This window comes from Malus sylvestris, chromosome 5, assembly GCF_916048215.2.
Source record: "Malus sylvestris chromosome 5, drMalSylv7.2, whole genome shotgun sequence".
Classification (NCBI taxonomy): Eukaryota; Viridiplantae; Streptophyta; class Magnoliopsida; order Rosales; family Rosaceae; genus Malus; species Malus sylvestris.
The window spans coordinates 23,247,718-23,264,470 of record NC_062264.1 but is presented as its reverse complement, the minus strand read 5'-3'; the positions used below and the strand labels follow the sequence as shown (position 1 = coordinate 23,264,470).

The 16,753-nt window shown below is 40.9% G+C and overlaps 2 protein-coding genes across 10 annotated transcripts in view; one reads left to right on the top strand and one right to left on the bottom strand.

Annotated features, from left to right (window-relative positions):
* Positions 1-3,443: 3,443 nt before the first annotated feature.
* Positions 3,444-8,822, top strand: LOC126623222 (translocase of chloroplast 120, chloroplastic-like). 6 transcript variants are annotated; one of them, XR_007623707.1, is made up of 4 exons: positions 3,444-3,608; positions 3,923-4,682; positions 4,719-8,302; positions 8,453-8,822. XR_007623707.1 is itself a non-coding variant. In XM_050292019.1 (2 exons), the coding sequence occupies exon 2, from the start codon at positions 3,954-3,956 to the stop codon at positions 7,815-7,817; it is 3,864 nt and encodes a 1,287-aa protein (XP_050147976.1). In that variant the 5' UTR covers positions 3,444-3,608; positions 3,923-3,953; the 3' UTR covers positions 7,818-8,366. The 6 variants fall into 6 exon arrangements, 1 of the variants encoding a protein (XP_050147976.1); XR_007623706.1 differs by having other exon boundaries at positions 3,923-7,914; positions 8,080-8,302; XR_007623705.1 differs by having other exon boundaries at positions 3,923-7,978; positions 8,080-8,302.
* Positions 8,823-11,104: 2,282 nt separating this feature from the next.
* Positions 11,105-16,753, bottom strand: part of LOC126623233 (dirigent protein 22-like) — a 37,514-nt gene continuing 31,865 nt past the window's right edge. Inside the window, exons 1-3 of one of the 4 annotated variants that reach the window (XM_050292033.1) lie at positions 14,119-14,259; positions 12,851-13,446; positions 11,105-12,639 (exon numbers count right to left, since the gene is read on the bottom strand). In XM_050292033.1, the coding sequence (XP_050147990.1) occupies positions 11,231-11,812 (582 nt within the window). In that variant the 5' untranslated portion in view covers positions 11,813-12,639; positions 12,851-13,446; positions 14,119-14,259 and the 3' untranslated portion in view covers positions 11,105-11,230. Of the gene's footprint in view, positions 12,770-12,850; positions 13,573-14,118; positions 14,260-16,753 lie in introns of those variants that run through there. The other 3 variants (XM_050292034.1, XM_050292035.1, XM_050292032.1) reach the window with 3 other exon arrangements.

The following is a 16,753-nucleotide window of genomic DNA, read 5'->3' as shown; positions in this document are numbered from 1 at the left end:
GCTATCATTATCAATAGCATGGAAATGAATACTGGCTTCATACACCCATCGAGCCACATATTGATCCACTTGATGTGTTCTTTCTTTCCAAATTGCATCATGGATGTTTTATTGCCGAGTCTTCTTACTTCCCTCATTTGAAGAATTGGGATTGATGGATGATGCAAACTTATCCATAGGTCCAAGAGTGAGAGGCCTTTTCCTTGACCCAATCACTTCAATGTCTTCTTTTTCTTGAATTTGTTGAAGTTGCACCTCTTCCCTCACTTCCACAATGTGCTTATCCCTTTGTTTCTTCTTATTTTTTGCTTCTTCTAATGCGGCTCGACATTTGGCTTTATCTTCATCCGAAGGCTTTGTGCATGCCGCTACATTTCCCCTTATGTTGGCTACATGTTGTTTTAATCTATGTACTCCACCACTAATGATTTTGTCACACAACTTACATTTCACCTTATCTGAGTTTGTAGGATTTGCCAAGATCCCATATTCCCATCCCACATCTTCCGAGCTACGCTTCAACACATTTTCAGATTGGGAGGAGGATGACATTGTAGTAGATGCTCCAGAAGATAAAGTACCAATCATCATCACGCAAGAGAAGAAACAATCCTAAAATTCATATAAAATAAACATTACAAACTTTTAGGTATTAATCTCCCATAAAAAATTATCATAGTATATTAACTTATAAGCCTAGTTAGCCAACTCAGATTGATGATCAGAACTCAGAAGTATAACTAAATGAAATGGAAAAATAGTTCAAGAACCTGCCAGTTAACCAAACCAAATTGCTGATGCAGAATTCCACTCAACTGATGCATATTGCTGTCATAGCTCTGAGAATAGCTAACTAAACCAATCTAACTCTAAAGGCAGCCATCATAAATTGGAAAGCTCATTCAACAAAAGTCTATATTAAAAAAAGGTTCATGTATATGCCCAATTATACAAACAATTGTGACAGACAATGTTCTTGTTTATAAATATATGCAGATTGGGTCCTCGCATGCATCTATATATAATTATTAATTGATACACAATTAGGCTAAGAATCTAAGATAGTAAGATGTGCACCTGGATCTAGCAAACAACCAGCACGAAAATAATACTATCAGAATTTCTTTCAATTATCAATAGACAAATAAGTTAACAGATTGTCAGATTCCCCTCAATACAATTGGTTTCAAATCCAAAACTCTGTAATTTTTTTTTCCAATACCTTAACAAATTCAACATTTACAAATTTGAAATCTGTAGAACAAAAACTCACTTTTTGGGGGCTTCGCAGCCTTCGTTGTTGACTGTAGCTGCAGAGTGCAGTGCAGCAGATGAGGAAGAAGAAGAAGACATGAAGTCGTGCAGCGGTGCAGCAGGTAAGTGCAGTGCAGCAGATGAGGAAGAAGAAGAAGACACAAAGTCGTGCAGCGGTGCAGCAGGCGAGTGCAGTGCAGATGAGGAAGAACCGAGGAAGAGACGAAGTCGTACAGCGGTGCAGGTTGCAGTGCAGATGAGGAAGAACGAAGAAGAAACGAAATGGGCGAACGGCGAAGAAGAGACGCAGCGGTGCAGATTCTGAAATCAGGTCACGGGATAGAATTAGAATTCAATTTAGAAGTAAAAACTTAGAATAGAAAAAAAAAAAAAAAAAAAAAAGGCCTAGCTTCGCCCAGCCGCCTAGCACTGCCTAGGCGCTGCCTAGAGCTCGGCCCATTTTTCAATCCGTTTTGCTAGAAATCACCTCGGTTGGTGCCCGCCCAGCGCCTAGGCGGCCGCCTAAGGCGTTTTTTAGAACACTGGATTATACTAAAGAGATTAGGATTTGACCAAAAGCTTGAACGGTGGAAGAATTTTAGTAGCATGGTGGAGCTTCAGAACTTATCAACAGTGTACTCATCCCTATAAATATGAGAAACTGTGCAACACAAATGGGCGCTCCAATTCAACACACAAACTGCCCTGCACAAACCCTCGCTTTCGCGAAACTTCTCAACAACCTTGAGATTTTTATTTCCCTTTTTCGTCGACACATCTTCAGTTTGGATAAACAGCATTGTGAAGGCAACTGGCGAGCATCTTCAGTTTGGATAGACAACATTGTTGCTGTAGAATCAGCCGACCGTGGAACACCTTCAGTTTGGATAAATAGCATTGCGTTGAGGCTGATTGGTTATTTATCCAAGTCTCAATCGAGAAGGATTTTTGAATCCTTATTGGCAGAAGTCATCTCATTAACCTTCTCGGCGAAGTGAGGTGTTACAAATTACTGGGCTCGGCACATTAAACGCCAAGTTGTTTATGATTGGTTATTCACAAGTGGGTTTTAGAGTTCGGCATTCTGACGATTGAACCACTTTCACAATCAAGACGTACATTTGTTTTGAGTACTTGTGCCCGTATAGTCTGGTGTTGATTTGGCGTGCTTATACTTTAACGAATATAATCACCGTGACCGAATCCAGCGCCGATGATTTGTGAACTTCGCAGAACTAGTAGCCTTGTCTTTAGGCTCTAGAACCTGAAGGCTAAGACGTGTTCCTTCCTCAACCGCAGTCGCGAGATCAAGAAGTCAACAGCGCATCCAACGCAACATCAACACATTTTACTCTTTGGCCAAGCTCGGCCGACGAGTTGGCACGCCCCGCATACAGCTGAAGGACGTAGTTAGCTCATTAGTTACTCGACCTGCGCGCCATGTAGGCTTGGTAGTTTTTAGGATCAACAGAATTGTAAGGATCCAGTGATCGTGTCATTTCATCAGACATCATGCGATCATAAATCATTTAAACTTTAAAATTAAATATAAATAGTACCTAACAAAAGCTGACTATATGATGTATGATGAGCGGACACGATCACAAGATTCCTAGGATAAAAAAAAAAAGGATTGAAAACTACATAAATTTTTAATGCAAAGATCTGATTGGAGGGACTTTTTAGATAAATCTTTTCTTTTTCTAGTATGTAGGAGAAATCATTTCGTCAACCACAATTTTTTATTCAAAAATCCAACCATCGATCCAAAGGAAAAGAGAGGCTCGTGCAACATGCTTGGAAAGTAGTGCCCTAAAATTACCACGTGACCGTCACGTGATATCACTCGTAAAAAATTGGACAAGCAAACGAACACTTACCCACATCCGTCATCGTGATCAATCAAAAGAGTTAATGATGATGATCATCTAGTCGTCGAATCGGACGGTGGGCACAAGTCACGTGACAAATGAAGGAGCCACCAAACCCGCCGCTGATCCGCACGTGCGAAAAGCCCACAGGGCAAATAGTAGACCCAACAGAAACCCTTTTTCCAGTTTCCCGTCCACGTCATCCTGATTGACGACTTTCACGATGATACCGATGAAAAACTCTTGACCGTCAGATGAAATCCCCAGAATCATTTGTGACCGTCCATCAGACTCTTATCCTTTAATTACTCTGCTGTTGAAGCAATGAAGCCTAGTACAGATATCGGATTCACAAACTAGAAGAAAATCCTCGAGCCTCAGCCTCTCTCTCCTCTCTCTCTCTCGCGCGCTCTCTCTCTCCTCTCTGAATCGAAGCGAGGCGAAAGGCAGAGAGCCTTTATCTCTGTTAACCCAGAAAACCTGGTAAGCTTTTTATCTGCTATTTATTATTTTATAATTGCTCTCCTTTTGTGCATTATTTCTAATGACTCTCCTTTTCTGTCTCGTATTGGTTTTTTTTTTTTAAATTCTTTTTTCTGCATAAACCCTAATAAAAAATAAAGCTAGGATCTGTGGTTTTTCGTTTCAATTGGTTTTTGTTAATAGTGATTGATAGATACATACTGGAAATGTTAAATTTTTGGGGATATAAGTTGAATAATCTGATGCTAAAATGGTTTTTATATGTTCATTCCAAAGTTTGATAATTGGGTTTTTCCGCGTTTTTGTGAATCTAGGGTTTTGAGGCTGCATTTTGAGGATTTGGGGATGGAAAATGGTGATAAGATTGCTGGTGGGTCTGAAGTGGGGGAGAACAAGAGTGTGGAAGTTGAGGTTGTCGAGGGGTCTAATGGACTCAAGGATGACGCCGAAGATGAGGTTTTCGAGGAGGCAATAGAGACACAGGAAAATTTGCAGGAGCAGGGGAGCAAAAATGATTTAGTGGATGCTGCTGCTGTTGGTGAAGAAAGAAAGGCTGAGATGGTTGGTGGTTTGGGGTTGGACTCTCTTATAGAGAGTCCTAATGTCGAAAACTTTGAAGAGGCAATTGAATTTCATGATGAGGCTGGGAAATCTGATGGTGATGATGGGGAGGTGGCAATCGTGGCTGGTGAAGTGAAGGTGGAAAACATGGTGGGTAAGAACAGCGCTGATGAGGGTGGAGGGCCAGGCGGAATTGATGATGGACAGACTATAAAAGAAGTAGTCAGTGAGGAAACAAATGGATTGACAGATGATGAATTGGTGGGCAGCCAAGAAGATGGAGTAAAAGAGGTTACTCAGGTTGGGGCTGGTGGAGGAATAGCAGGATTGACAGGTGGGGATGAGGCTGATGTAAAGTCTGTAGTTCTTGAGAATGTGAAGTTTGAAAAAGTCAATTTTGAATCAAATGGACTTGCGGATGATGGATTGGTGGGTAGCCAAGACGTTGAGGTGAAAGAAGTTTCTGAGATTATTACTGGTGCGGAAGTAGCAGGTTTGACAGATGTGGATGAGGTTGATTCAAAGCCCGATGCAGTTCTTAAGAATGAGGAGCCTGAGAGGAATGATATTGAATGTTCAACTTCAGAGCCAGTGCCTGCAGATGAAAAATTAGATACTGAAGATCTTGATTCTCCTCAAGTAACTGAATTTACTAAGGAGATTTTGAAGGAAGCTGGTAATAGTCAGGAGTTAGAGGATAATTCCTTGAGCATTGAGAATCAAGATGAGAAGACTGTGGACCTAGCAAGTGCTTCAGATGGTGTTCCTTTGAAGCTTCAAGATGATAACGGTGTGGAACTGCATGATAGAAACATGGATACAGTGCATCAGGAAGGTCATAGTGCTGAATCAAATGATGCCACCCTTAGCATTGAAGAAAAGCAGGAGGAGGATAATAAGACTGAAAAACCGAAAGATACTTTGACTGTTACAGATGCAGAACATCAAGGTTTCAGTAATGGGGAAGTGAAGGATTCTTTCACTGTGCCAGGTTCAGAGCATCACGAGGAAAAATCTGAACCAAAAAGCGTTTCATCTGCTAAACAGCTGTCTGGGGAGGGTGGTGAGGAAAGGATTGTGACATCAGAAAGGGAGATCTCAGCTCTTTCTAAAACATCTGCAACTGAGAAAACAGAGAAGATTCAGGATGGGGCCACTAATTTGAGAACAGAAAGTAACAAAGTTGATCAACCTCAGCGAGCTGGTGAAATTGCATGTGAAGTTCGTGACAACATTGCTGTGCCTGAAGAGCCTGAAAAGAAAGAAAACATTCCGGGGGAAAAGGGAATCACTAAAGTGAACAAAGAACAAGAGATTCGGCCTGCACCAGCTCTTTCTTCATCTTTAAATTCTACACAACGAAGTCCCCCTCCTGCTCGTCCAGCTGGCCTTGGGCGTGCTGCCCCACTTTTGGAACCTTCTCCTAGGGTGGTACAACATCCTCGAGTAAATGGTACAATATCTCATGTGCAAAACCAGCAAATTGAGGACCCTGTTAATGGAGAGGCAGAGGAGTCTGATGAGACTCGTGAAAAGCTTCAGATGATAAGAGTGAAATTTTTACGTCTTGCACATAGACTTGGGCAGACTCCGCATAATGTTGTTGTGGCTCAGGTTTTGTACAGATTGGGATTAGCTGAGCAGCTGCGTGGTAGAAATGGGGGCCGTGTTGGTGCCTTTAGTTTTGACCGTGCAAGTGCCATGGCGGAACAGCTTGAGGCATCGGGGAATGAACCCCTTGATTTTGCTTGTACCATTATGGTTCTTGGAAAGTCAGGAGTTGGTAAAAGCGCAACTATCAATTCTATATTTGATGAAAAGAAGTTCACTACTGATGCTTTTCAGATGGGAACAAAGAAAGTTCAGGATGTTGTGGGTACTGTGCAAGGGATTAAGGTACGGGTCATTGACACACCTGGACTTTTACCTTCCTGGTCAGACCAGGGACAGAATGAGAAGACTCTCCTCAATGTTAAGCGCTTTATCAAGAAAACACCTCCAGATATTGTGTTGTATTTTGATAGGTTGGACATGCAGAGCAGAGATTTTAGTGATATGCCACTCTTGCGCACCATCACAGACATTTTCGGGGCCTCTATTTGGTTCAATGCAATTGTGGTTCTGACTCATGCTGGATCAGCTCCACCTGAGGGCCCAAATGGTGCCGCTTCTAGTTATGACATGTTTGTCACTTCACGATCTCATGTTGTTCAGCAAGCCATTCGTCAGGCAGCCGGGGATATGCGCCTCATGAATCCTGTTTCATTAGTAGAGAACCACTCCGCTTGCAGAACTAATAGGGCTGGGCAAAGAGTCTTGCCAAATGGTCAGGTTTGGAAGCCTCATTTGTTGTTGCTCTCCTTTGCATCCAAGATTCTGGCCGAAGCAAATGCATTATTGAAGTTGCAAGATAGTCCACCCGGAAAACCTTTTGCAACTCGAACAAGGGCACCTCCTTTACCTTTCTTGCTTTCATCACTCCTTCAGTCAAGACCACAGTTGAAGCTGCCTGAGGAGCAGTTTGGTGAGGATGACAGTCTAGATGATGATCTGGATGAATCTTCAGATTCTGATGATGAATCAGAATTTGATGAATTGCCCTTATTCAGACGTTTGACCAAGGCCCAGGTGGAAAAACTCTCAAAAGCACAGAAAAAGGCATATTTTGATGAGCTAGAGTACAGGGAAAAGCTCTTTATGAAGAAACAATTGAAGGAGGAAAAAAAGCGACGGAAGTTGATGAAAAAAATGGCAGCTGCAGCAAAGGAACTGCCAAGTGATTATGTCGAAAATGTTGAAGAAGAGAGTTCTGGTGCAGCATCTGTACCGATTCCCATGCCAGATTTGGCATTGCCTGCTTCCTTTGATTCTGATAATCCAACTCACCGTTACCGGTACCTAGATTCCTCCAACCAGTGGCTCGTAAGACCTGTTCTGGAACAGCATGGTTGGGATCATGATGTTGGTTATGAGGGTATAAATGCAGAAAGACTGTTTGTTGTTAAAGAAAAGATACCCTTATCTTTTTCTGGTCAGGTTACCAAGGATAAGAAGGACGCCAATGTCCAAATGGAAATTGCTACTTCAATAAAGCATGGAGAAGGGAAAGCGACTTCATTTGGGTTTGATATGCAGACTGTTGGAAAGGACTTGGCTTATACTCTACGAAGTGACACAAGGATCAGTAATTTTAGGAAGAATAAGGCTACTGCTGGTCTCTCAGTTACTCTCCTGGGTGATGCTTTATCGGCTGGTATGAAAGTTGAAGACAAATTTATTGCTAATAAACGGTTCCAATTGGTTATGACTGGTGGCGCAATGACTGCCCGTGGTGACGTTGCCTATGGTGGTAGTTTGGAGGCTCAGTTGAGAGACAAAGACCATCCTTTGGGTCGTTCCCTATCAACCCTTGGGCTCTCTGTCATGGATTGGCATGGAGATCTTGCCATAGGGTGCAATATACAGTCTCAGATTCCAGTTGGACGGCATACGAACCTGATTGCTCGTGCCAATTTGAACAATAGGGGGGCAGGACAACTCAGCTTGCGCTTAAATAGCTCTGAACAGCTTCAGTTAGCTTTGATTGGCCTTGTTCCTCTGCTCAGAAAGTTTTTCACCTTTCCTCAACAGTTGCAGTATGGACAATGATGAAAATTAGAATAATAAATGTGCCGTGGCAGCGTTGAGGTATAGGTCGTCATCAAGAGTGAGTGAGGAGTTCATCCTGTGATGGCCATCACCACAAGTGAGTGATTCTAAGCTGCTGGTTTCAAGGCCTTTCAATCTAGTATTTAATTGATCATAGTGAGGTTAGCTTCGTAATTAAATATTGGCAGTTGTTAAATTAAGGTACTGGACTCGGTGTTGCTTCTATTTCACTCAGGCCTTTGTCTTAATTATCTATATAAAGGTGGTACCCGGTGCACAAGGCTCCCGCTTTACGCAGGGTCTGGGAGAGGTGAATGTCGGCTAGCCTTACCCCCATTTTATGGAGAGGCTGCTCCCAAGTCTCGAACCCGAGACCTACCGCTCATGGGCGAAGGCACTTGCCATCGCACCAAGTGCGACCTCTGTCTTAATTATCTATATGAGTGTGAAAATTCATTTATATTGCCAAAGTTGTTGATTGCTTGGTATCTCTTCCAATCTCTGCTTAATTAGGTTCTTGTGCTTGTAATTCAATACGCATTTCATTTACCTTATATTGTTTATGGATGGTTGAGGGCCTTGAATATGAAACCGAGTGTTTACTTCCAGTCATTGATATTGTTTGTGCATGGCAGAGGGCTTTGAAAATGACCAAGTTTTTAGTCTTTTGCTGTTGGTGTTTGATCAATGTGAGCTGCACCTAAAGGAAGCCTGGAGTATGAATAATTTTCTGCTTAACCCTGTCCTTCCACTCGTTTTTGGGAGGGAAGGAAGAGAGCAGCACCAATAGCATCCCTCAGATTCTCTTCTAGTAGGGGGAGTCATCCGCAGGATGGTGGAAAATAACGAGGTTATCTTTTGCTCAACGCTGTTTTTCTTGTTCTCGTGTTTGTAATGCAATTTTGACAGACTTAAGAATCGTGCATCAGTTAGACTATTGTAAACTCTTCTTTGTAATGTACCGGGACTTATTTTTTTCCGTGTAGATTTCTAAGAGTTGTGCCATTGCTCGAGTGATTAGATCGGAGTTACGAGGTTTCATTTTCTTCTTTGGAAAACAGGCAGCGCAGAATATGTACTTACCATTACTGGTCTTGGTAATGCTTGCCTTGCCTTGCCTTGGCTCGGTTTTCCTGTCGCAGTGTGTGGCTCATAATTTAGAATTTACTGTGATATTAGAAGCCTGCCAATTGCTAGGTTCTACTCGCAAGGTGCCAAAAGGTGTTTTCATACTGTTTTGAAATTTTGTATACGTCATTGAAGGCGACGGTCTTGGGGGTGGGGAATCGAACGTAGCACATCAGATGCTTGTAAATGCTATTAATTACTTGAGCTCCGAGCCTTTTAGTTTGTCTTGAGGAATTACAGTTTAATATTCAAACTTCGCTGGTCTGCACAACATTTCTTTGGTTTTGGAATTTTATTTTCTGAATTAGTGTAAAGATAAATTTACATACTGAATTGAGTTGCGATGATATTTTAGGTAGTAAATTTTGTTTAAATAGAAGTTGATTCTTGAATTAAAAATAATATGGGTGTAAAAGGTAAGTTGATGATAGAAAGATGTTATATGAGTTAAATAAAATTTCCTTTCGCATTATCATTAGAAATATTAAGATTTTGATTGTAGTGTCTTGAATTATCCCACGAAATTATTTTGAGCACTAACGGATAACCATTATCACCATCACCTCCGCTACCACCGCATTACCACGGCCATCACCACCGCTCTCACTCTTATGCCGCCACCATCACCATGAATACCGCTTTCCCATCACTACCATCGCCGTTTCCACAACCTTCATTGCCGTTTCCTCCACTAGTAAGTTAGTAACACAACTGTACTCATTTCTAGATTTATACCTCCATCAAGTTAAATTATTAATTCTGGAACTTTAAAACTCAAACTTGAAACTCCGTCATTTTCCGTTTGGAATTTCTTCAACTTGCTCAATGAAATAGTAAAAAGATCAAAGTTGTAACTTGTTTTTTAGGGATGTGCGCATCCCTTTTTACTTCTCACACACCCTTTTAATTTTCGGCATTTGGATTAAATGAATTGAAAAATATCAAAAGACATAAATTAATAAGAGGTATGTGAGAAGTAAAAAAATGTGTGAATATCACATCCCGTTCTTTATTAGTGTAAAGAGCAACGTTAAAGGTCTACGATTTCATTTTCTAATTTGGTTCAACTTTCAACCCTTATTTAATTTTAACAACATACATCCAACTCTGCTGCCATATCATTTTAATTCAAAAAAAGAAGTTGTGATGATTATAGTATTTATTGTCTTATAAGTATTTTATATCGCCGGCAAAGAATAAAAAGTTTGCCCACCAAATCCAAACACAAAGTACAAAATTTCGGCAGCATAAACCACAAGGCTAGCTACTTGTCATTTGGCAGGGTCCTACAACTTCTTGTGTGCGGAATATTTGCCACATTTTGTAACATTTTACGTGTATTATACGAGAGTAATGTGCTTAAGTGTAAAATACAGAGAGCTTTTATGAAAATAGGTTTTATATACTTTTTCTTTACCCAAATAATTCTTATATACTTATTCTTTGCCCAAATAATTCAACATACTTCTTTCCTTCCACGAGAGAGCTTCACTCTGTTGTGAAAGTTTTTCCCCTCTTTATGTAAAGGTTTCCAATCTTGCTTAAAATCGGTGGCGCCAACTCTAGTTTTGGCTGGAGGCGGTTGCCAATTTCCCTTTTCTTTTCTTTTTTGTCTTTTTTGTTCCCCTTTTATGCTGTGTTTTCCTCCTCCATCTCAATATGTCCTCCTCTTTTTATCTTTGTGACATCCCTTCCTCTTGTTCATTTGGGTTTCGATCTCCTTCTTCTGATATTCATATATCAGCCATACTTTCCGTCGACATGGTGTGTAGAGTTCCGGTTCTTCAACCAGCCACCTTCTCTCTATTGTCTACCGTTTCTGGCATTGTTGCTCATGGTTTTCCATGGGCTTCTTTCTCTTGGTAGCCGACTGATTTCTTTTAGTTGGTTATCCCTACTTTGTGGCTGTGCTCGGAGAAGCTGTTCAAGTTTGGATGATGAGTTTGGTGAGGCGATGCTCAGTGATGGGCGTGGATTTGTGCAGATCGAGATATACTGTTTCGATGGATTGTCTGGTTGGGCCTTAGTTGTTTGGCTGTGTTCTTGTTGGATTGTCTGGTTGACCCCTTTTTTTTCCCTGTTTATGTTTATTTGTTTGTGGTCTTTTGTATGTAATATGTGTCTTTGATGTTAATAAAATCTTCCTTGACCATAAAAAATAAATAATTCAACATACTTTATTTAATGGGAATGACAAAATAAACACAAATGAACTAAATATGAAAAATTCACGGTCTGAAAGCAAAGTCCAAACACAAACCCACGATTTACACCACAAATCGCATTCAATAATGCAAAATTGTAACATTATATTCAACAATGGCACCACTAGTATCAAGGAAATAAGTCTTGACCAATGCAAATCCACGCGCCAACCGGAAAACACCGGTTCCGGCGATGATGGGCAACTCTCTTACCAACTGCCCAATCGGGTTCCGCCCCAAAACGGTGAGACTGCTGCCGCTGTGCTTCCCACTCGTGAAAACAAAGTTCATAGCCGTAAGCAGGCTCACTTCCTCCTGTGAGCTAAACCCATATAGACCTTGCGCGCGACCCACCAGCTTGGAACCGGGTTTGGGTCCCTTGGTCAAGGGGTTGTCGAAGATGTTGACTAGGCCGAAGTAGGGTGGTGATGTGGAGGTGTTGGATGCGTTGGCCACCGTCACCAAGGTCGGGTGCGGGCCCAAAACGACCTCGTGCAAGTAGAAGTGCAGCATGGTCAGCTTCTGTTGTGCATGGGGGAGGTTTTGATACCACTGGTCAATGTTCTCCCTAGGGTTTTCAATGGCGCTCTGTACCATTAATGGCGTGGACAAGCATGCTATGAACAAAAGGTTGAGAAATATTATTGTACCGACCCTTGCCATTGTTCGCTGTATATATCAAAGCTTGAAGGGCAGGGAGGCATTATATAGTGGAACTCTTGAAGCATCCAAAATATATATTTTGTTTTCTATAGCTATATTTTAATTGTTTTGCCCATTGGTGGAGGCCCTTTTTTAAAGTTTTGTATTTGTTCAAATATTATGGTGTTTAAGATTTTATACGTCGGACCAACATTTTCATCCTTCAACGATAAGATCCCAACTTCCCACAACTGGCGGAGCCATGTTAAGGGCTAGCCCATCTGGTGAAAAATTCTTAGCTCCGTCATTGTCTACCACCTACTAACACAACAATTGTGAACCTGTATCACAAAAGACTTCAATTCAACTAGTAGTAGAAATGTTTATTTTGTATTATAATTTGTGCTGTCAGTTTTTTGATGATGTGAGAGGTTTTTCTTTCTTTAACAAATATTGCATTAATTGAGACCTTATTGCATGACCAATTAGAATTAACAAGGGAGTTGATTGATAACCATTTTCTTTCTCCTTTTCACTTTTTAAAAACTTGAAGTTGAAACTAAAGGAATGTGTAGAATTGTAATTGTATGATTTCCCAGTCAAAACAATGTCATCAATGTCATCCACATAAAGTGATAAGATGAGTCGTAAAACAATGAAAAGTGAAGAGAGAAGGATCGGCCATGCTTTGGACAAAACCATGACAGATGATACAAGGACTTAGCGCTGGAACCAAGGACGAGGAGCCTGATTGAGACCATAGAGTGCCTTAAGGAAGTTACAAACCTTATGAGGGCGTTGAGGATCCACAAAACCCGGTAGTTGGACGAATGGACCACCATGAGTAACTGTTAAACGAGAACAAGGTGAATGGTAGTGGGCTTAACAACCAAACTAAAGTCTCATCATAATCGAACCCATGTTGTTGATGCAAACATTTAGCAACCAAATGGACTTTATACCTCTCAATAGAACCATCTGCATTATGCTTAATCAGAAAAAACTATTTGCATCCAACTAAATTTTGAGAAAGGTGTGACAGAATAAGAAACAACGTACCAGTTTTAAGTTAAGCATTAAATTCCTCTGTTATTGTTGTACGCTATTCAGGGAAATGTAGGTAGGCTTGACAAGATCAGAGACAAAAGCAGTGAGTGCATGTGGAAGTGGATAAGGGACGACATGATCTGGATGGGGCGCGCCATGGGATAGAGGGAATGACATGGTCTGGATGGGGCACGGCATGTGGAAGTGTATAAGAGCGGATTGCCATGGGATAGAGGGAAGAAGGCACGACATGGTCTGGATGGGGCACGCCAGTGGCTGGATTGGGCTAATGATGAATAGGCATGTGGCTGGGTTGCTGCAAGCCAGTGGCTGGGTTGCTGCAAGCCAGCGGCTGGAAGACTGAGGATGGTAGTATGGTGGCTAGAATTGGACCAGGCCTAAGGAAGTGGGCTGGACAGCAAGGGCTGAGTAGCAGCTAGGCTCCATGAGGAGAAGCACGACGGTAGACAGGGCTGCAAGGGTAGTAGGGCGAGCAAGACGAAATGTCATTTTGAATGTGACATGGTGGGAGATGGAAACTCGATTTGTCCTTGGATCAAGGCATCAGTATCCCTTATATTGCAATTTGTAACCTTCAAAAACACATTCTTTGGAACAAGGTCCCAGTTTGTCAGTAGTATAAGCTTCTAGGTGCAGGTAACACGCAAAACCAAACTTACAAAGAGAAGACAAATTTGAGTGACGACCAAACTCAAGGGTTTTTTGGATTAACATGACGCTGTAAGAACAAGTTTATAACACCTTATTCAAGAATCAAAGATTCATCCAATTGAACCACAGCCGATACAAATTTTGTATTTTAAACAGATATGAGAGTCAAAGTTCTTTGAAACATACCTGCATTATTTGATCCTGATGAAGAAGCCATTCCAGTCTTCTTGCTCAAAACCTTCTCCTCTTTAACGATAAGAAAAGCTCTTCTAATCAATAGGTCTTAGAACTCTACAAGCTTACGATCGCAAGAGCAGGGGTTTGAGTTATATATATATATATAGCATTCCTCTGTCCATTCCCTATCAGAACCGGACTGAGACTCAAAGCTACAAACCAAACAGAATTATGAGACACTATAAAGTTCCAATACCGAGTCTTATTCCAAAACCAATTAGAACTTCTCTCAATCCTGTTAACCCAAATCAATAAGGATATCTTAACTACTTTAAACAAAAGACTTTTCTATATCAATCTTAAATGATATAACCGGTCCCAACTTATATTTCATACTCACAATCTTACAGACGCAATACAAGCTATCCCACCTTGTGAATGTGGAACCATAAGGGAAGTCAAGCAATACCGCCAGAACCAGAAGAGTATGAAGTCCTCATGGGATTAGACGATACATATGCTGCTGCCCGTGGCCAAATTCTTCTAACGGACCCGCTTCTTCCAGTTAATCAAACCTACTCACACATCCTACCAGACGAGAAGCCACGCAATGTTTCATCTGCTTCCACAGCCACACTCGATATGACAGCAGCATTTGCGGTTCGACATGGTAACTGTGGATTTAGTAGAGCCCCGCGCAATCTCCATCTGAAGTGTGACAAATGTGACATGATTGGACATTTCGCCAAGACCTGTCGATCACATCTCAAGTGTGGTTTTTGTAATTTGAAAGAACACATAATTGATACCTGTCAGAAACCCAAGAAGACCAAAGACACACAATTGATACCTATCAGAAGCCCATGGATCTGCGCACACCCAAAATGAATCATGCTCCTCAGACCAACGAGGCCTCATGCACACAATCTATTCCTTTCACTATAGAACAATACCAAAACCTTTTGGTTTTACATGGCAGCAATAAGTCACCAATCACGGTCAATCTTGTAGGTGCTTCCTCCAGTCCCCATAGCCTCTCAAGTAAATCATTTCGAGGCATCGCTCTTTGGAAAGATTTAGTATGGATCCTTGATTTATAGGCGATTGACCACATATCGTTTTCTCTTGCTTTGTTCACTACATGCTCACCAGTACAAAATCGGACTGTGCAATTACCAAATGGCATAGCTGTTGCCATGACTCACATTGGAGGCATCCGTTTTTCCTCTAACCTAATATCGCATAATGTCCTATGTATTCCCTCGTTCAAATTGAATTTGATTTCTATCAGCAAGCTGGTCCAATACTCGAATTATGTTGCCATATTTGCTGAAAATCTGTTTGTATTACAGGAAAAATTATAGTGTGGTAGAGTAATACCATGTAACTTGTAATACTCCCACTTAAAATTTGACTGTGTTCCTATTTTGTACAGTTGGAAATGAACTGGTTTTACTTTTTTTTAATTTAAATAATTAAAAATTAAAAAAGAAAAACCAATGAAAAATGCTTGAAAACTTTGAGTTTTAACGATAAGGACAAAATAAAGGGTAAAGTGAATAGTATCAGGATTGACTTTTTAGTGTAAAAAAACGGTTTTTTCATTAAAATGAACAGTATTAGGAGCTTTCGTTAAAGTTCCCAGATAAAAACTATCCGGAGTGACACTGGTCCTGAGTCCCACAAAAGAAAATCTGTCTCTCAGTAAGAGCAAGTCCACCGGTGGTGGATTAGGCCAGCACTCAGCACAAAAAACAGGCTGGGACCCTGTCCATTTACTCCAGCCCACAAAACAGACTGGCACCCAGCCCAAGCTGGTCTCTGGGCCAGCACAAAACAGGCTGACCAAGAAGCTGGGCCATTTGCTGGCGTTGGCCACGTGGCCGATCCTGGGCTATTGGATTTGAATATTTTTCAAATCCAACGGTCCAAATTAATTAACTACATTAAAATTAATTAAAAATATAAAAAAATACAGATTTTTTTTTTAAAATACAGTAAAATTTTAAAAAAGTTATTATTTTTTTTTCTATAAATACCTAACCCTCATCTTCCACCTTACACCACATTTCAATATTTTCTAGACCTTCTACCAAAACTTTCATATACTTTTTGTGTGAAAAAAAAATACCAAAAAGCTCATCCTTAATTTATTTGATGAGTTTATGTAATTTTATTTTAGTGTGTTTTTTTTAAGTTTATTTGATGAGTATGTAATTTTATTTTAGAGTGTATTTTTTTTTAAGTTTATTTGAAATTTTATCCGAAATTGGTTAAAAATCTTATCCGAAATAAACTTAAAAAAAAACACACCAAATAAATGCACTGGGTGCCAGCGCATTTTTTTAGGGGTGGAGATGCCTTGGCCTATTACTGTTCACTCCAGTCTATTACTGTTCACTTGAGTGGATAAATGCGCTGGGTGTTGGCGCAAAGTCCTTAGGGGTGGACTTGCTCTAAAGACACAGGGAATGCCTACCTGATGCCTCATCGTATCAAAGAGTAGTTGGGCTACTCATCTACGTAACCATCACACGTCCCGACCTTGTCTACTCGATTCACGTACTCAGTCGCTTAATGGACAAGCCACGAACAATACACATAGAGGCATCACATCAGGTGTTACACTACATCAAAAGCACACCTTGGCAAGGTCTATTTTTCCTTCACAAAGCTCCATCCAATTAAATGTTTTCTGCGACGCATATTGCGCACAATGTTGTGACACTCGACGATCAGTCACCAGGTAAAGCATATTTCTTGGGAGATCATTAGTTTCTTGGAAAACCAAGAACCAAGCCACCATATCTCAGTCAAATGTAGAAGCGGAGTGTCGACCTATGGTTGCTGGATGTTGCGAAACCGTTTGTTTAAAATACATGACTTGGGGATCTTGCACACAGCATCCCGTCAAGCTATATTGTGATAACCAAGCTACACTCCCCATTGCCTTGAATCTTGTATTTCATGAACGGACCAAACCCATAGAGATATATCGTCATCTTGTTTGAGAAAAGGTTCGAAGCGAAATGATCAAGACAGCTCACATACCAACATCACAACAAC

Coding starts and splice junctions, on each gene's coding strand:
- LOC126623222 (XM_050292019.1), top strand. CDS start 3,954: ATGGAAAATGGTGATAAGATTGCTGGTGGGTCTGAAGTGGGGGAGAAC.